The 21,094-nt window shown below is 43.1% G+C and overlaps 1 protein-coding gene across 1 annotated transcript; it reads right to left on the minus strand.

Moving 5' to 3' along the window:
* Positions 1-504: 504 nt before the first annotated feature.
* On the minus strand, positions 505-20,882 carry LOC139571598 (myosin heavy chain, fast skeletal muscle-like). The gene is made up of 40 exons (XM_071394605.1): positions 20,855-20,882; positions 20,504-20,731; positions 20,009-20,155; positions 19,669-19,825; positions 19,315-19,342; positions 18,956-19,064; positions 18,749-18,841; positions 18,512-18,572; positions 18,233-18,331; positions 17,339-17,442; positions 16,765-16,903; positions 16,086-16,204; positions 15,767-15,916; positions 15,499-15,669; positions 14,968-15,271; positions 14,382-14,446; positions 14,201-14,288; positions 13,968-14,085; positions 13,540-13,663; positions 13,010-13,146; positions 11,657-11,912; positions 10,729-10,971; positions 10,229-10,405; positions 9,985-10,130; positions 9,703-9,793; positions 8,634-9,023; positions 8,410-8,536; positions 8,120-8,238; positions 7,772-7,968; positions 7,438-7,621; positions 7,136-7,301; positions 6,688-6,812; positions 6,136-6,444; positions 3,978-4,181; positions 3,659-3,784; positions 3,323-3,493; positions 2,436-2,540; positions 2,252-2,347; positions 1,041-1,172; positions 505-622 (listed from the first exon to the last, which is right to left on the minus strand). The coding sequence occupies exons 2-40, from the start codon at positions 20,717-20,719 to the stop codon at positions 602-604; spliced, it is 5,814 nt and encodes a 1,937-aa protein (XP_071250706.1). The 5' UTR covers positions 20,720-20,731; positions 20,855-20,882; the 3' UTR covers positions 505-601.
* Positions 20,883-21,094: the final 212 nt, after the last annotated feature.

Consider the following 21,094-nt stretch of genomic DNA (forward strand, 5'->3'; position numbering starts at 1 on the left):
TTTGGTCAGATGATAGATTACCATTTATTTTCACGTCGTCTGGACACATGAGATTATTGTGCGCATTATCTGGGACAAAATTCAAATGCAAAAAATCTGCTTTGTTGTATCCTGAGAACTTTGGTCTGAGTAATTTCCGTCCAATCACCAAAGTGTTCTCTCTCAATTGTTACCATGGTTATGCTACCATCTTGCTTCTCCTATTTGTTTCTTATGGAGACATTTCAATTTGGGCGTGTTCATATAGGCCCCTTCCCCTGAGTGTAAAGGGTTAAAACTATCATGTTGATGTTATGGATGATTATAATAGCTTAGTCTATGAATTGTGTAGTTACATTTCTCCATCCTCATCCCTCAGCTGGTCAGCAAAAAAAAATGACCGCTTTGTTGGGGTGTCCGCTTTGATGTTGCTTGAATCCCAGATTGCTCCTGTAGTTAAAGTACAATATTTTTGTGGTATGAAAAGCTGTTTTCTGAGAAATAAATCCACAGTCACAAAGGAAGTGTATGTAGGCCTACATGTTTTTAATCAATGATCAACATTTCACCATGAAAGTCATATTTTATGAAACTCAGGAAATTGATAAGACTTTGGTCTTGTTTATTCAGCAGCTTCTTTTCCCTGTAAGAAGAAAGAAATAACAGAATAGATCAGTATTAATAATGAACATGATAAATATATCAACACTTGGAAATAACAGAATAGATCAGTATTAATAATGAACATGATAAATATATCAACACTTGGAAATAACAGAATAGATCAGTATTAATAATGAACATGATAAATATATCAACACTTGGAAATAACAGAATGGATCAAGTATTTACGACTCTGTGATCAGCTTGATTTTCGATTTTGAAGTACCAACTAAATTTGGATTATTTACCCTGTCCTGAAATGTGTTTCTCAGAGATCCTCAATATCTGAGTGATTGTAAAAGGTCAGTATTGACGTCTGTGAAGAATGAATCATAGGTGGTGTTGATGTGGTCATGTTTGAACATCAGTCAGGTGTAGGTTTAGCAGCACTTCTGTACCTTTCCGCTGTCGCGGCTCTTGGATCTGAGCTTGTTGACCTGAGTCTCAGCGATGTCAGCACGCTCCTCGGCCTCCTCCAGCTCATTCTGAACCTTCCTGAACTTAGACATGTGCTGGTTGGATGCTTCCTCCTGGGTAAAGAAGAGAGAGGGAGAGCCTACATTTACATTACATTTAAGTCATTTAGCAGACGCTCTTATCCAGAGCGACTTACAAATTGGTGCATTCACCTTATGATATCCAGTGGAACAACCACTTTACAATAGTGCATCTAACTCTTTTAAGGGGGGGGGGGGTTAGAAGGATTACTTTATCCTATCCTAGGTATTCCTTAAAGAGGTGGGGTTTCAGGTGTCTCCGGAAGGTGGTGATTGACTCCGCTGACCTGGCGTCGTGAGGGAGTTTGTTCCACCATTGGGGTGCCAGAGCAGCGAACAGTTTTGACTGGGCTGAGCGGGAACTGTACTTCCTCAGAGGTAGGGAGGCGAGCAGGCCAGAGGTGGATGAACGCAGTGCCCTTGTTTGGGTGTAGGGCCTGATCAGAGCCTGAAGGTACGGAGGTGCCGTTCCCCTCACAGCTCCGTAGGCAAGCACCATGGTCTTGTAGCGGATGCGAGCTTCAACTGGAAGCCAGTGGAGAGAGCGGAGGAGCGGGGTGACGTGAGAGAACTTGGGAAAGTTGAACACCAGACGGGCTGCGGCGTTCTGGATGAGTTGTAGGGGTTTAATGGCACAGGCAGGGAGCCCAGCCAACAGCGAGTTGCAGTAATCCAGACGGGAGATGACAAGTGCCTGGATTAGGACCTGCGCCGCTTCCTGACATCCTAACATCAGTATTGAACGTTTGAAGCTTCAGGTAGCAATTTAATATATATTTCTTAAAGGAATTATGAGGGAGAAGGATGATACATGAGAGAAAGTGAGTGGTGGAACAGGGGATAAACTGCTGCTTCCAGGACCATGTGATCCAGGAGAGTCAGCACTACCACCAGACCAGCCCCCGGCACAAAGCTAAATAATATTCAACCCGCTCTACTTTAAATTGTTACACATAGGAAGAGGAGTCACTGTTCAGAAATGACTTGCACTATCAACTGAGTCAATGTTGACTGATGTGCAGTACAACACTTCAACTAAACTGTCTAGACGTTTTGTAATGTCTACTAGGGAATGTAAGCTTTCAGAGGTTTTGACTAAGTCTGTGACTCACCGCTTCCTCAGCCTGCCTCTTGTAGGCCTTCACTTTCATCTGCAGCTTATCTACCAGGTCCTGAAGTCTGGCAACGTTCTTCTTATCCTCCTCAGTCTGTGGGAGAAGTTACAAGAATCAATAGTCCATAGTTTAACACACAAACCAGTGTGCTTGAGTGTGTGAAGAATGCACTTTTTCTTACCTGGTAAGTGAGCTCCTTGACTCTGCGCTCATACTTGCGGACTCCCTTGACCGCGTCTACACCTCTTCTCTGCTCGGCCTCCACCTCAGACTCGAGCTCACGCACCTTTGTGGAAGAAATAAACGTAGGCATTTATGTGAGGTGGTGAAGTCAGACGTAACAAATCTTTGTAAAACAGAGGAATGTTCTTCTACTGGCCAAGAAGTGTTGTCTGCTCCTATGTACTTTTACGATTTTAATTAAAGGGGTCTATAATAAAACAACGACATTTCATGACGTTTCATGATGTTGCCAGCAGCATACCACCCTGCATACCACTGCTGGCTTGCTTCTGAAGCTAAGCAGGGTTGGTCCTGGTCAGTCCCTGGATGGGAGACCAGATGCTGCTGGAAGTGGTGTTGGAGGGCCAGTAGGAGGCACTCTTTCCTCTGGTCTAAACAAAGATCCCAATGCCCCAGGGCAGTGATTGGGGACACTGCTCTGTGTAGGGTGCTGTCTTTCGGATGGGACGTTAAACGGGTGTCCTGACTCTCTGAGGTCATTAAAGATCCCATAGCACTTGTCGTAAGAGTAGGGGTGTTAACCCCGGTGTCCTGGCTAAATTCCCAATCTGGCCCTCAACCATCACGGTCACCTAATAATCCCCAGTTTACAATTGGCTCATTCATCCCCCTCCTCTCCCCTGTAACTATTCCCCAGGTCGTTGCTGCAAATGAGAACGTGTTCTCAGTCAACTTACCTGGTAAAATAACGGATAAATAAAAAAATAAAAAAATGTAGGTGGGTGATTCAGAGAAAAAGCCATGACACAATGCTCCTGTGTATTTTTATATGATCAAATACCTTTCCAGCAATCTGTCTTTCAATCCACCCTGCTGTTAACTCACCCTGGACTCCAGTTTCTGGAGCTGCTTCTTGCCTCCCTTCATGGCCAGATTCTCAGCCTCATCCAGGCGGTGCTGCAGGTCCTTGACTGTGACCTCCAGGTTCTTCTTCATCCTCTCCAGGTGAGAGCTGGTGTCCTGCTCCTTCTTCAGCTCCTCAGCCATCATGGCCGCCTGGAATGGTAGTTAGTTTCATTTATGCACCAACTGGCACCAATCATAATGTCCCTCTGAGATCATCTGACCTCCTTTTTGAGATCTCTGTTTAACCAGCCCAGCTTCCATTGGCCTTTGGGGACAAATCTAGTTGATGTAATTGAGTAGATCATAAGGACTCACGTCAGTGATGGCCTTCTTGGCCTTCTCCTCTGCGTTCCTGGCCTCCTGGACGATGTCGTCCACCTCTCCCTGCACCTGAACCAGGTCAGTCTCCAGCTTCTTCTTGGTGTTCGCAAGGCTGGTGTTCTGAAGGAGGAAACCAGGCCATTTGTTTGACTCTCAAGATAACTTACAAGTCACAAGGCTGAAATTATAAAAATATAAATATAAAACAAACGAAAATATTAAAGGTTTATCAATATTAAGCTGTTGAATTATATATGTGTGTGTAATCGGTATGCTTGGTTGAGTTTCATTAGAAATGGCCTTTGACCCGTACCTGGGAGTGCAGCAGTCCGACGCGCTCGCTGGCGTCGACCAGCTCAGTCTCAGCAACTTTGCGTCCTCTCTCTGTCTGCTCCAGAGCAACTCTCAGCTCCTCGATTTCAGCCACCATCAGACCGTTTCTGCGCTCCACCATGGCTGCCTGCTCCTTCATGTCCTCTGCGGCGCGGACGGCATCATCAAGGTGCAATTGGGCATCCTGGGGTTCACAATGAATTAGGAATTGTGGAAGTAGGGGCGATACGATCGGTGAGAGAAATGTTAATGGGTAAAAATGTTCCTAATATCCCTACCTTTCTACACTCTAAGAATTAGTGGTGACTAGAGGAATCCTGGGTATCCTCAAGGAACCCCTAGAGTTCCTCAAGGAACCATTGCTAGTCAATGGTTCATATTTTCACATTTGGTTAGTTGAGGGGTTCTTGGATAAACCTTTAATGGTTTGATGCAGCAGCAGGTTCATGGAGGAACCCCTGGAGTGGAGGAAGACTTAGTAGGGGCTTTAAGATAGATTGTTTTGGGGCCAAACAGAGTACATTTAATTCATGTTCATCTGTTCTGTTGTATTGTCATCACATGTTAAGGTTGAACACGGACAGTTTTGTTGCTTCAATGAGGCCAGTGGAGGTGTATTCATTCCTCAAGAGCAAATCCCAAAGTTGGACTATTTTACAACCTTACTATTTTTATATCATCAGCAATTTAAAAAAAAAAAGATTATATTAGAATATTCAATATGCATAAATATTCAAGAAACATTTTAATTTGCAGTATACAGGAATGACATTTGTGCTAACGGATGACAAAAAATAACCCTCCAATAAGCCACATCTCCAATCTGATAGGCTGCCACCTCTATAATATATTATTAAATAGGTTCAAAATGTAACCGCTCCAATCACAAAAAGGTTCCGGTTTCAACTGGAAAGGTTCTGCTGGTGCGACAACCCAAAAGGTTCTTCCAGGCACCTTTACTTCTAAGAGTGTAATATCCCTACCTTCCTACAGTATATTAGTCCACTCTAATATCCCTACCTTCCTACAGTATATTAGTCCACTCCAATATCCCTACCTTCCTACAGTATATTAGTCCACTCTAATATCCCTACCTTCCTACAGTATATTAGTCCACTCCAATATCCCTACCTTCCTACAGTATATTAGTCCACTCCAATATCCCTACCTTCCTACAGTATATTAGTCCACTCCAATATCCCTACCTTCCTACAGTATATTAGTCCACTCCAATATCCCTACCTTCCTACAGTATATTAGTCCACTCTAATATCCCTACCTTCCTACAGTATATTAGTCCACTCCAATATCCCTACCTTCCTACAGTATATTAGTCCACTCCAATATCCCTACCTTCCTACAGTATATTAGTCCACTCCAATATCCCTACCTTCCTACAGTGTATTAGTCCACTCCAATATCCCTACCTTCCTACAGTGTATTAGTCCACTCCAATATCCCTACCTTCCTACAGTATATTAGTCCACTCTAATATCCCTACCTTCCTACAGTATATTAGTCCACTCCAATATCCCTACCTTCCTACAGTGTATTAGTCCACTCCAATATCCCTACCTTCCTACAGTATATTAGTCCACTCCAATATCCCTACCTTCCTACAGTATATTAGTCCACTCCAATATCCCTACCTTCCTACAGTATATTAGTCCACTCCAATATCCCTACCTTCCTACAGTATATTAGTCCACTCCAATATCCCTACCTTCCTACGGTATATTAGTCCACTCCAATATCCCTACCTTCCTACAGTATATTAGTCCACTCCAATATCCCTACCTTCCTACAGTATATTAGTCCACTCCAATATCCCTACCTTCCTACAGTATATTAGTCCACTCCAATATCCCTACCTTCCTACAGTATATTAGTCCACTCCAATATCCCTACCTTCCTACAGTATATTAGTCCACTCCAATATCCCTACCTTCCTACAGTATATTAGTCCACTCCAATATCCCTACCTTCCTACAGTATATTAGTCCACTCTAATATCCCTACCTTCCTACAGTATATTAATCCACTCGAGTACATTCCTCTGGTCTATTATTTTCTACTGATTCACAAACAAATCCCTCCCCATGTTCAGGTTTTTGAGCCTGATGTCCCAGTCCCTTTACCTTGTACTGTCCCTGGACGTTCCTCAGCTGTTTCTGGGCCTCAGCGGCCTGCCTGTTGGCGTGGCTCAGCTGAATCTCCATCTCGTTCAGGTCTCCCTCCATCTTCTTCTTCACCCTCAGGGCGTCATTCCTGCTCCTGACCTCAGAGTCCAGGGTGCTCTGCATAGAGTCAACCACCCTCTGGCTGTTCCTCTTGATCTGCTCCATCTCCTCGTCCTTCTCAGCGATCTTCCTGTCCACCTCACCCTTGATCTGGTTCAGCTCCAGCTGCACACGCAGAATCTTGGATTCCTCGTGCTCCAGTGTGCCCTGGACAAGGAGAAGCAGTCAGATGAAGCAACCATTCACTAAGCTGGGAGATGTATTCATAACATGACTAACTGAGCTAGCCAATGTACATGATCATATATTTTGAGAAAACAAGTTATGTGCCCTGGACAAGGAGAAGCAGTCAGACAAATTGTTTAACACAAATAATTACAAACTGAATATATGACTACAATAAACACCGTTAAAGGGAGCATTGGATTGTCAAACAGCTGTAGTTTGTACCTCCGCCTCCTCCAGAGCGGTCTGGATCTCAGACTTCTCTGTCTCCACGGTCTTCTTGGCCTTCTCCAGCTCATGGATGCTCTTGCCAGTCTCTCCGATCTGCTCAGTCAGGTCAGAGATCTCCTCTGCACACACAAACACAGGAGCTGTTTAGACTCAGGAGATATTCAGTAGATATCACCAATGCACTGAAGTTTAAAATGAATTATAATAACAGATAATTCAATAACAGTACTTCATACTGTCTTGCTAATCTAATTTCCCACCACATCATTGGGTTGTTCAAAGGAATACCAATTACAAGTTCCAAAAAATATATTTTAAACTTTACATGAACATTCTGAGATTGTTAAATAGTAATTTTTATATAATATTAATGATTACAGTTGATTCCATTTTCAAACACTGGTCAAACATCGGACGAAAATAACTGCTGTCAAATGCTCACGTTGCAGGTTCTTGTTCTCTCTCTTCAGAGTCTCCAGATGATCCAGAGCCTCCTCGTAGGAGTTCTTCATCTTGAAGAGTTCAGTGCTCATAGAGCGAGCCTCCTTCTGAGCTCCTTCCAGCTCAGCCTGACCCTCCTCATACTTCTGCTTCCAATCTGCCAGAACCTGGGAGAATCCATGGGATTTTCATTACAACTCATTGATGGAGAGTTTTGAATCAGAAATATGCTACAATTATACTACATCGGATCAAATAGCAGACAGGAAACATCACCCTAGAGTGAGGTTTATAAATGTTCACCTTGTCAAAGTTCCTCTGCTTCTTGTCAAGGTTGGCGGCCATGGCGTTGGCTCTCTCAACGTCAATCATGAGGTCCTCCACCTCTCCCTGCAGTCTCTGCTTGGTCTTCTCCAGGGAGGCGCACTTTGAGTTGGTCGCCTCAATGGTCTCCTCAGCCTCCTGCAGACGCTGGGCCAGCTTCTTCCTGTTGGACAACAGAGGGTGGTGTTATGGTGAGTCATTTGTTGTGAAACAAATGTTGCAGTACATATTGAAGTAACATTTTCTCAGATCCCCCTACCACCCTCACCATCCACACCGTTTATTTGAGTTTTTGCTATTGTGTGCAACTCACTTGGCCTCCTCCAGCTCCTCTGTGCGTTGGATGGCATCAGTTTCATACTTAGTCCTCCACTGAGCCACCTCACTGTTGGCCTTGGACATGCCGCGCTGCAGCTCTGCCTTGGCCTCCTGCTCCTCCTCAAACTGCTCTCTCAGGAGATCACAGTCATGGCGGGCAGACTGGACACCATGGGCCAGTGCGTTTTTAGCCTTTGAGAGAGAGAGAGAGAAAGACAAAGAGAGATTAGAGAGAGAGAGTAAAACAAATTATATTAGAAGTCTCTGAGGGTGGCGTAGAAACAGTCTATGTGTAGATAAAGCTTTAAACTGTGGTAGGTGGTTTCCATTTTGGGTGCCTTACCTTGACCTCCTCCTCAATCTGTCTCTTCAGCTCCTCCACCTGCTGGGTGAAGGCCTGTTTGCCTCTGGTCAGCTGAGACACCAGGCCTTCCTTCTCCTCCAGCTGGCGGCCAAACTCACCTGCAGGGTTAGAGTGACCTCCTGTTAATGAGTCATTCTTTCTAGATTAAAATTGTATTTTGAGGAATCGTAGTGCAGAAACTATGTGGACTGAATTTACAGCCCCCGATACATGTTATTGTGTACTACTGAGGTGAACTATATTGGTTTGTTGTTCATTGTTGAAGGTACCATTTTCTGTCAGGAGTCTGGCCCTCTGTCCGCTGATGTCGTTGACCTGGCGAGCATTCTCATCATTCTTAGTCTTGAGCTCACTCAGCTGGTCCTCAAGAGTACGGCACATCTTCTCCAGATTGCCCTGTTAGTGAAACATATGGGACTGTCAACTTCAGTTTATTGAATGGTAATTTAGCTGACCCTCCTCAACACTGCTTGACCAAAACATCACTACTCACCTTAGCCTTGGCGACGGCCTCCATGTTGCTGGAGAGGTCATCAATCTCCATCTTGTACTCGCTCTTCTCCTTCTCCAGCTTCTGCTTGACGCGCTGCAGGTTGTCGATCTGCTCCCCGAGCTCAGCCACACTGTCGGCCTGCTTCTTGCGCAGAGCGGCGGCTGTGGCCTCATGTTGCAGGGTGGACTCTTCAAGATCACGACGCAGCTTCTGGAACTCAGCCTCGCGCTTCTTGTTCATCTCAATCTGAGCAGCAGTGGCGCCTCCGGCCTCCTCCAGTCTCTCGCTGATCTCCTCAAGTTCCCTGGAGAGATCGGCCCTCTGCTTCTCAACCTTGGCCCTGGCAGCACGCTCAGCCTCAATTTCCTCCTCCAGCTCCTCAATACGGGCCTAAAACAGGGGGTAGGAGCAGGGGAATGAACACTACAATACAGTTGAAACAATTGAACCACATAATAATAGTATGTATTGTATATTTAGTATAAATGTGTTTATACATAGCCAGTTACACTAACATATTTACTATATTCATTAGACAGTGTCCCATTAGACAGTGTCCCATTAGACAGTGTCCCATTAGACAGTGTCCCATGCAGGATCCAAACTAACAACGGTAAGAAGCAACATCTTTACACAGAAAGAAGCACCATCTTCCATCTTACTGAGCCATCAGAATCCACCAGGAAGAAGCACCATCTTCCATCTTACTGAGCCATCAGAAGACACAAGGAAGAAGCACCATCTTCCATCTTACTGAGCCATCAGAAGACACAAGGAAGAAGCACCATCTTCCATCTTAGTGAGCCATCAGAATCCACCAGGAAGAAGGACCATCTTCCTGAGCCATCAGAAGCCACCAGCAAGAAGCACCATCTTCCATCTTACTGAGCCATCAGAATCCACCAGGAAGAAGCACCATCTTCCATCTCACTGAGCCATCAGAATCCACCAGGAAGAAGCACCATCTTCCATCTTAATGAGCCATCAGAAGCCACCAGGAAGAACATGTGCTACCAGAATAAATGTGTCAGTTATTTTCCTGTACTGGAGCTGAGATCCTGTACTGTACCTGGAGTTCCTTGATCTTCTTCTGCAGCTGAGCTCCCAGAGACTGCTCATCCTCTATCTTGCTGAGGAGCTGGCTGGTCTCAAACTCTTTCCTAACAAACACAAACACGTTGATTGCAAAGTTTGTTTTGGTTAGACAGTATAAAGGGAGCATATTTGACCATTCACTTTGCTTGTAAGAATCACATACAAAGTCTAATTCATAATTATAAGAATGAGCCAAGAAGAACCATTATGTTGATTAAGATGGCAGGGAATACTGTAGTAATTTATTTGTGTTTACTTCTTGATTTTCTCATCAGACTGCTGCTTGTCATTCTCCAGGTCCATTATGGACTCCTGGGCCAGTTTCAGATCTCCCTCCAGCTTTCTCTTGGATCTCTCAAGGTCCATACGGAGCTTCTTCTCTTGCTCCAGAGAACCCTCAAGCTACAAGATATAAGCAGACATGTGTTGGTCAAATCTAAACAACTGAAGATAATATCATCTTACACACTATCATGGCCAGAATGTCAAACTCCACTCACGTCGTCCACTTGCTGTTCCAGCTTGGTCTTGGCCTTGGTCAGAGTGTTGACTTTGTCCTCCTCTGCCTGCAGGTCGTCCAGTGTCTGCTGGTGGGCCTCTTGGAGGGCTTTCTTCTCCTTGGTCAGCTTGGCAACACTCTCATCCATAGACGCCATCTCCTCTGTCAGGTTTTTAACCTGAAAACAGCCACAACAAAATGAGTCTTTGGTCACTTCACCATAAATGGGAGAATTAGTTACATTTATAATAGAAATGTGTCAACAAGTGCTGTACTATAGATTCAACACTAGATGGCACTGTACTCCATGCCAGTGTGCTGAATGGAAATCATAAACGAGTTGGTAGCAGAACATTAAATGAATGTGGGGAAAACACCACAACTGAAATTCCACTATTTTGTGTCTTAATTATTACTGAACCCACAAAAAGACTTGAATTACATTTCTGTTTTGAGTTGATTATTCTTTGGATTATTGTTTGGTTAGACTGTCTACAAGACCTTGTTTTCAGTGGCGTGCTTCTCCTTCTCCACTTTGGCCAAGGTGAGCTCCAGGTCATCAATGTCCTTCTTCAGCTCAGAGCACTCATCCTCCAGCTTCCTCTTCTTGGCAGTCAACTCAGCATTCATCTCCTCCTCATCCTCCAGCCTCTCAGTCGTCTCTTTGAGTTTGGCCTCCAGCTGGATCTTGCTCTTGATGAGCCCCTCACACCTTTCCTCAGCATCGTTCAGATTCTCTGAATCCTGGTTTCAGAACAGGAGAAAAAACCTGTGTTCTCACTTTGTGTATCAAAATATAGACTTGATTTAGTCAAATAAGTCAGAGCAAATCAATTTAAATGCATGACATATATAGATATATATCACAGGCCAAAAAGATCATCAAGGACTTCAACCGCCTGTTCACCCCGCTATCATCCAGAAGGCGAGGTCAGTACAGGTGTGTCAAAGCTGTGACCGAGAGACTGAAAAACAGCTTGTATCTCAAGGCCATCAGACTGTTAAATAGCCATCACTAGCCGGTTACTACCTGGTTACTCAACCCTGCATCTTAGAGGCTGCTGCCCTGTGTACATAGACATGGAATCACTGGTTACTCAACCCTGCACCTTAGAGGCTGCTGCCCTGTGTACATAGACATGGAATCACTGGTTACTCAACCCTGCACCTTAGAGGCTGCTGCCCTGTGTACATAGACATGGAATCACTGGCCACTTTAATAATGGAACACTGGTCCATCCTTGAAGAGGAGTGCATGTTCCCCAAGTCTTGGGGGGAATATACTGTTTTACCCACTTCATATGTATATACTGTATTCTAGTCAGGGCCATCCTATTCAAGTTTTGTTCATACGTGCTGATGTGTGTGCGATCGTGTCTGTGTACTTGTGTCTCTAAATGTGCTCTGATGAGGGTTGTTGCTCACTCACAGATGCGACTTGAAGCGCCAGGTCACTCCTCTCCTGCACCATGGCCACCATCTTCTCCTCCAACTCCTTCTTCTTGGCCAGAGCCTTGGCCAGGTCTGTCGTCATCTTCTCATAGTTCTCCTTCATGTTGGCCAGCTCCTTCTCAGTCTCAGCGCTCTGCAGCAGGGGCTTGATCTTGAAGTACAACTTCATCCATGGCCAGGTTTTCACATTCATGAATGAACGGATGTTGTACTGGATGGCGTAAACTGATTCTCTGGTCCACAGAAAGGATAGAGTGACATGGTGAGTGACATGGTGAGTGACATGGTGAGTGACGTGGTGAGTGACATTGGTGAGTGACATGCTGAGTGACATGCTGAGTGACATGGTGAGTGACATGGTGAGTGACATGGTGAGTGACATGCTGAGTGACATTGGTGAGTGACATGCTGAGTGACATGCTGAGTGACATGGTGAGTGACATGGTGAGTGACATGGTGAGTGACATGCTGAGTAACATGCTGAGTGACATGCTGAGTGACATGGTGACTGACATGGTGAGTGACATGCTGAGTGACATCGTGACTGACATGGTGAGTGACATGGTGACTGACATGGTGAGTAACATGCTGAGTGACATGCTGAGTGACATGGTGACTGACATGGTGAGTGACATGCTGAGTGACATGGTGAGTGACATGCTGAGTGACATGCTGAGTAACATGCTGAGTGACATGCTGAGTGACATGGTGACTGACATGGTGAGTGACATGGTGAGTGACATGGTGAGTGACATGCTTAAAGATCTCCTCCAGTGTTTTTTTTTACTTTTCCAGTGGAAAACAATATCCCAAGTATAAATACAGTAAAGTACAAACATGTTTTGTAAAAATATATGTTTTGAGGAAAATAGTGGTTTTTAGACACAAACTTCAAGGAGTAGGGCATTGCCAGTATTCCTTAACTAGAAAAGTTTTTTTTTTAATCACTGGATGACGTCTTTAAAGCTACATTCTGCGATTCGAAGAATAACAAAACAGGGACCCCACCACTGTTTGCATACAGCTGAGGAATGGGGCTAGGGAAATATAATCCCTCTTAAACTTATATACAGCGCTCTAGATGAAAGGACTGACAGGTGATGTTAAGATCATGAGGCATTTCATATTATTCCAGAATGAATGGGTAAATATCACTTAGTTAAATAACAATTTGAACAGCTTGCTAAATCCCAAACTGCTACTTGAATAGAATGTTATAACATGTACCTTCTCATCCTGAACAACTCACAGCATATTCACTATGTAATCACTATACATTACATACAGGTGGTTGACAGAACAGTTTGCCAAGATATCTACTCTTCCTCACCTCCTCTCCATCATCTTGGTGAACTCTCTCCTCATGAGGAATCCACGGCTGAGAGCCTGGACCATGCCGACCAGAGAGGCCAGCTTCTCATCTCTCATCTCCTCCAGGACACCCAGCAGACCGGCTTTGAAGAACACCTGACACAGGTTGACGTGGTCAATTATGGAACCACAGTCAGGTGGTAACAGACAGAAAGGGGTGAATCAAAAGAGAGGAACAAAACCACTAGACTGGTTTGAACAACATAAACATTGTAATCCTTACAAACAAACCAAGGGATAGGTTGTTGATGAGCTGTAAGTTATTGTATAGCTGTAGATTAATAATGTACACTGATATAGATAACTGCAGACATACCATTCTGACATAATGCACAAAATAATGAATTGAGTATAATATTTTATTTTACATTTTTAAGAAATAATAACAAGATGGATAGATCAACTGGAGAGACATTTAATGGTTAGAGTTTAAATGATCATTGAAGTTGTGTTTTAGTTGGCATCTCTTGCTGGGGGTATTTGACTGACCTTGGTGTGTCCAAACTTGTAGTCCTCGTGATTCACATCAATGGACCCAAGCAGCTTCTCAGAAGCCTTCTTGTTGTCCATGAACTGGCCCTCGGGGATGACGCTGGCATTCAGTACTTTGTACCTGAATCAGGAGAAATGTTTAACATATGTCAAGTTGTAATCGGTTTGGTTAAGCATATTCTGATGCTGGGAAAACCCTTGGAGCAAGTGTGTGTGTGTGTGTGTGTGTGTGTGTGTGTGTGTGTGTGTGTGTGTGTGTGTGTGTGTGTGTGTGTGTGTGTGTGTGTGTGTGTGTGTGTGTGTGTGTGTGTGTGTGTGTGTGTGTGTGTGTGTGTGTGTGTGTGTGTGTGTGTGTGTGTGTGTGTGTGTGTGTGTGTGTGTGTGTGTGTGTGTGTGTGTGTGTGTGTGTGTGTGTGTGTGTGTACCTCTGCTTGAAGTCAGCATAGATGATTCTGCTGGGGAAGCCCTTCCTGCAGATCCTAATACCCTCCAGAACACCATTACACCTGAGCTGGTGGATAACCAGGAAGTTCTCCATCAAACCTGCAAACACAAACCAAGTCTCTTTAAATACTCATAAACAGGTTAAAGATTGGTTCGTTAAGGTTACTAATATTGTACTGATAAGATGTCATATTTAACTCAATGTTTATTGTACCTGGAGTCTTTGACTCGTTGGGGATCAGGCAGCGTACAAAGTGAGGATGAGTGCTCCTCAAGTTGGTCATCAGCTTGCCCAAGTTCTCCTGTAAGAGGGTTACAAACCATGTTCTCAGAAATCATTTCTGATAATCACTACACCTTTTGAAGGACTGAATATCCACATTTTAAAAGCTCACCCTGAACTGGGAGGACACAGTCTGCATGGAACCACCCTTCTTCTTGCCTCCTTTCTTGGTTGTATCTGTTGTAATGGAGAAAAGTTCAATATAAATGAGAGAATCTCAGGTTACCTTCACACAGATCTTAATGCAAATGCTGCCAATGAGATTGTGTAAAATAACACCTATTGTACGAGTAAATTAACCCAGTAAATCACCCAGAGAAATTGTGATACATTTAAAGCAGCAATCAGCAGTTGAAACAATAACAAAGCATTCTCCCTGCCCCTGTTTCAATAAAAACATGAGAGATGGGGCTGGAGAAATGTAACCACTCAAATGTATAGACAGAGCTATGTATTCAAGGACTGACCATCTTGTTTCCCTTTACTTTGTTTACAAACATTGGAGTAAAACAAGCTCAAATTTGGGTTCTGATGGGGTACGGCGGTTGAACTAAGCTGATGTTCTTCAAGAATGAATGGGTACATATCTTAATAAGTCCACAAATGGATGTAGCAACTGCAGATTGACCCTTTAAAGAAAATGTGACTGAGTTGTAACTAGTTCTTCATTAAATCTTTTGATGTGCTGCTAGTCTTACCCTCAGGTGGGGCAGCGACATACAGGGTCCCCATCAGTTTGACTGAGGACTTCCCGTACAGCTGAAGAACAGAGTCGTTCAGGGGGTCCTTGTTCTTCTCCAGCCAGCCAGTGATGTTGTAGTCCACAGTGCCGGCGTAGTGCACCAGGGAGAAGTGGGCCTCTGCCTTGCCTTTGGCTGGCTTGGGCTTCTCAAACGCCTTGTTTTTGCCAAGATGCTGGGCGTACAGCTTGTCCTTGAAGGTAGTGTCTGAAGACTTGGGGAACATGCACTCCTCTTCAAGGATGGAGAAGATACCCAATGGCTTTATGAAAAGAGATGTATATCAAATTAATGATATTTACATTTAGGATCACATTTATTCTTTCAGCAAACATGCTATTATCAGAGTATCTTCATTTAGGGGCCCATAATGGGAAACATTTTGAGTTCTCAACAGTCAGATACGTTGTACCATGTGATAATATCTCACACATCACTCCATTTGAGCTTTGCTGTTGAGGTCCATTATAATCCTGACAGACAGTTTACCTTCTCAATAAGCTCAATGCAGGCAGCCAAGTCCATGCCGAAGTCAATGAAGGCCCAGACGATTCCCTCCTTCTTGTACTCCTCTTGTTCCAGGACGAACATGGTGTGGTTGAAAAACTGTTGCAGTTTCTCATTGGTGAAGTTGATGCACAGCTGCTCCATGCTGTTGTACTGTTGATGGAATTTCAGAAGGGATCATTTCATCATCATACAAGGCTGTAATCCCTCTCAATCACAACGCATTGTCTTGTTCTGGTCTCAGACTCACATCAAAGATCTCAAACCCGGCAATGTCGAGCACACCGATATAGAACTGCCTTGGATTCTTGGTGTCCAACATCTCGTTGATACGGATGACCATCCACAAGAACATCCTCTCGTAGATGGACTTGGCCAGAGCCGAGACTGAGTTATTAACCTGCAATGATAACACCTCTAATGAATACATGAGATGTTGACCATGTCTAATGATGAGGTGAAAAGAGCTTTGGGGAAAACAACATCACTCTTCAAAACAAGCAATGCACTCATCATCAAAAGATGTATGGTGCTCAGAGAATGGTAGAAGCTGTGTTTGGCCGCCTTACCTGAGGCACAGTCTGTCCCTTGGTCACATACTCGTTGCCGACCTTCACTCTGGGGTAGCACAGAGCCTTCAGCATCTCAGCTGAGTTCAGGCCCAGCAGGTAGCCGATTTTATCAGCCACTGGAGAGAACCAACATGGGAATGGGACTAATGTTTACATATTGTATATCTATGAGTGGGACTGGGAATGGGACTAATGTGTAAATATTGTATATCTATGAGTGGGACTGGGAATGGGACTAATGTTTACATATTGTATATCTATGAGTGGGACTGGGAATGGGACTAATGTTTACATGTTGTATATCTATGAGTGGGACAGGGAATGGGACTAATGTTTACATATTGTATATCTATGAGTGGGACTGGGAATGGGACTAATGTTTACATGTTGTATATCTATGAGTGGGACTGAGAATGGGACTAATGTTTACATGTTGTATATCTATGAGTGGGACTGGGAATGGGACTAATGTTTACATGTTGTATATCTATGAGTGGGACTGGGAATGGGACTAATGTTTACATGTTGTATATCTATGAGTGGGACTGGGAATGGGACTAATGTCTACATATTGTATATCTATGAGTGGGACTTGGAATGGGACTAATGTTTACATATTGTATATCTATGAGTGGGACTGTAAACTAATGTTTACATATTATATGAGTGGACTCACCCTCTGTGCCGTCTGGCTCGGCCTGCTCCTCACGCTGCTTCTGCTTGAATTTCAAGTTGCCATGGTGCAGTACAGCTCCTGTCAGCTTGTAGATGCTCATCTTTTCATCATTACTGAAGCCCAGGACTGTAATGGCATCCTGGCATTAGACAGGAAGTACAACAGTGATGAACTGAACGGTAGTTTTCTCACATACAGTACACTACAGTTCTGTTCTCTCAGCAGAACAAATGGGATGGATACATTTGACTGTCTTCTCAGATCCACGTGATTACACTTGACCAACACTGGTTGACGACTAACACAACATACATTTTACCCAGTTCCACAGGGACTTAGTGACACTCTCTTGTGGATGTCTTACATGTACAGTATGGGCCTCAAGGTGAAGTGTGAAGGCATGAAGAGTTCCTTGAGGCACATGCCTAACTATCTCAATGCATTTAGAATAAAACAGAAAAATACATGAAAATTCCCAGCTGCCACCAAGTTGGAATTGCACAGTGCATTCAGTGTGTATGGTGATCCTACCCATTCCATATCTAGAATATGATGAACCCTTTGTTTGACTCACGTCTGTGGCATCCAGCTCTTCCTTGTCGTTGATGCTGGCCACAGTGATCTGACCCTGGCTGCACATGGGGAAGTCGTAGGGGTTGGTGGTGATGAGCGCCATTTCTATGGACAACAGAGAATGTCTTGTCAGTTAAATCTCTTAGATTTCTACTGTCCTACCTTTACAGTTTTCTCTCTCTCTTTTACTCAGTAGATGGACTCAAGTATTTTATATCACGGTTAGGGTTTCAAAGCTATCGGCGGTAATTTACCAAAGTTACCGTAATTTTGGCAATTAACAGAAAATCTATGGCAACATATCGTAACTTTGGTAATTCATTTTTTAATAACTTTAAAAAAAATGTATTCATCTTATATTACAATTCTTCAAAATATTTATTTTTGTTTAACAACTGCCCCCAGCTTGATGCCTAAACATTGACAACAAACACATATAATAAAACCGAATGTGTAAAATAATAAAATAAATGATATTTCATGCTGAAACCCTTATTAAACACCAATGGTATTCATTAAGTTGATGGTTCATATCTAGGATAATGTTTTACAGCGTCGTCATTCTATTTTAAATCATAGTATTAGGTTACTTAATATATTGGACATGTGATAATGCCACATCGAGGGTCAGAGATAATTACAGACCTCTGGGATCATCTGAAATACCCCAAAGGGCCACTGGATGGCGTATGATAAATGACATCAAATCCTTGAAAGATACTTTCACAATACTTATCAGAGTGCATTACTTGATACATCTTCCCCAAAGACCTGACTCATATCTAGATGCCTTGTTACGTTGGATGTACTCATTGGAATAGTATTAATAGTGTGGACAATGAATTCCACAGATGGGGGTGGGAATAATTAATCCTGTAACTCTACTTTGCCTTACCAACAACCTCAGGTTTGTGATTGGTCATCATCTGGAAGAAGATGTGGTAGCCTCTCTCATCGGGAAGCTGGAAGGACACTCTGGACTTCTCTAGCAGGTCTGAGAGAGAAAGAGAGAGAGATTGACACAAAGAGAAAGAGAGAGAGAGAGAAAGAGAGTGAGAGAGAGAGACAGAGAGAGAGAGAGAGAGAGAGAGAGTGAACATTAGATAAAGATTATCTCCCCGAAAAATCTGTGTGAATTTAGTAAATAATTGAGAAACAATCAAAATCAACTCACAGGTCTCAATGTCAGCTTTAGCCAGTTTGCTACCTTGGAAGTGAATCCTGATGAATTTACCCTAAAGTAGAGCATGGGGGTTAGAAAGAGGATAACTAAATACATGTAACATTTTACTTTGATAGACTCCTTTAAATGTTACAATTTGTCGAACATCTATTGATATAACAAATGGGAAATACTGAAATACATTTGTCCAATATTAGATAACATACACAGTATGCCCTTCATACTTACAAAGCGAGACGAGTTGTCGTTCCTCACTGTCTTGGCATTACCGTAAGACTCCAGCAGAGGGTTAGCAGCAATGATCTGATCCTCAAGAGACCCCTGATTGAGACAAACACAAGTTGCTCAGAAACTGGTAAAGTAGTAAAGTTAGTTATTCTCGATTGCTTGAACACAGCCCACCAAACTGAAATGTGTTAGAAAGGTACAACCTACCTGCATTTTGCCTGGCTCTGCTTCCTTCTTGGCACCAGACACTGCAATGGTGGCAAAGTACTGGATAACACGCTTGGTGTTTACAGTCTTTCCTGCACCGGATTCTCCACTGGTTATTAATATGACAGAGAAACAGGGGTTTTAGTAACATGTTTGAATGTCAGATTGACTTACACTAAGAAATAGCATTGAAAAATACACTGTTTTCCTACATAAATTAACAAATATCCCCACTCATCGACTCATTTCTATGCATAGCCTAATCCATTCATAATGTCATGTATTTTCATCACACCCAAGTGTCCCAAAATATTGCAGTAGAAACCCTTTCTCAAATGAGATTTTAGTAAACAACTTACGTAATCAGGACGGACTGGTTCTCCTGGTCTGTAACAAAACAACATATTGATTATCATACTCAAGCCACATTATGGGGACATTATTGAATTCATAGCATCATCATGAATTTCATTTTGAAACATTTTCCATTCAAGGCCAGTGAAATCAGATATTACCAGCAAACTGTTCTAACGTAGACTAGAAAATAGCAGATTCCTATCTAAAGCACATTTTAACTTCCATCCATCCATCCGTCCGTCCGTCCATCCATCCATCCATCCATCCATCCATCCATCCATCCATCCATCCACCATCCATCCATCCATCCATCCATCCATCCATCCATCCATCCATCCATCCATCAGAGCTCATACCAATCTGCATGAACTGAAAGGCGTTGTCAGAGACGGAGAAGATATGGGGTGGAGCCTCCATCCTCTTCTTCCCTCTGTAGGCGTTGACAACCTCCATGTCGTACACAGGAAGCCACTTGTAGGGGTTCACCGTGGCACAGAACAGCCCAGAGTAGGTCTGGATGAAAGAGATTCAATTAAGGGATTAGAAAAATCAGATTGACGTTTACCTGGATTTATGTGAGGATGTGGGTGTACTATGGTATAGTAATGTAGGTCTATTGTATTGGTATGTTTTGGTGTCTACCATTACTTTATGTGTAGTACTGTATGAGTGTGTATGTTTATACAGGTATCTTACATAGATCATCCATGCTGCATAACGCTCTTTGAGGTTATACAACACAGAGGCTTCATTCAGGTAGGTCATCATGGCCATGTCCTCAATCTTGTCGTACTTAGGGGGGTTCATCTGGTAGACATCTGCTTCTTTGAACTCTTTTCCTTCCTGAAACAGTCAGACATCTAGATTATACACAGATCAAACTGGACAGGACTGAATGCTTTAAAAAAACAAATCTTTAAATAAAACTGCATCCCCCGATCTAATCCAACTACTTTGTTATCAACCACTGATGCATATATGGTGATACTTAACTAGTCAATATAGAAAATTATATTTTACTTAGCAGGGATAAAAAAGGATGTGTTTGAAGGTTATATTCTGCTTACCAAAAAAACAAAGAAATGCTTATTAATCAATCTTTGTTTACTTATTTAATTTTTTACAATTGGCATGATAAAAATGAAAAAAGTGTGTCTGCACAATCTTCAATTCTTTTCAAATCAGGCTTACCTCCTTAGTGCCGTTAGGATTGATGACTGTTACAGTACACTTTCCTTCAGTCCTGGCAGTGACCAAACCCTTAAGGTAAAGCTCCTTGGTGTCTGCCACATAGCAGGCGTTCTTTGAATCAAAGGGTGCGGTTTGTGCCTCCATCCTCTCCTTCTCAGGCTTACGGAGGTATATGGCAGCCTTGCCGTAGATCTGCATCTCTGCGTCCGTACTCATGGTGACGGATCACTAGGAAAGAGACGAAACAAGAAACATGATTGACTCTGTGGTGCTTCCTCCACAGTCAACAGAGTTGTGAGTGGCATCTCTCACAGAACATTCGTCACTTTTCTTATGAAAACTATGTCTCACCTTCTTTTTCCCCTTCTACAGATGAATTTGTACTTCTTGGAGAACCCTGGGAAACATTAGGTTGTTGTGAATACGCACAAGTCTAAAGCTATTTCATTTAGCCCCCGAAGAGGTAGAAAACATTTAGAATGGTATAATTCAACACAATCATGACAGCCTTGTCCAATTCAGCTACAGGTGCTTTCATTTTCCTGGTGACAACTCACTTAACTACACATTCGGTCAAGAATTCAAATAAAT

This window comes from Salvelinus alpinus, chromosome 3 (genome assembly GCF_045679555.1).
Source record: "Salvelinus alpinus chromosome 3, SLU_Salpinus.1, whole genome shotgun sequence".
Taxonomy (NCBI): domain Eukaryota; kingdom Metazoa; phylum Chordata; class Actinopteri; order Salmoniformes; family Salmonidae; genus Salvelinus; species Salvelinus alpinus.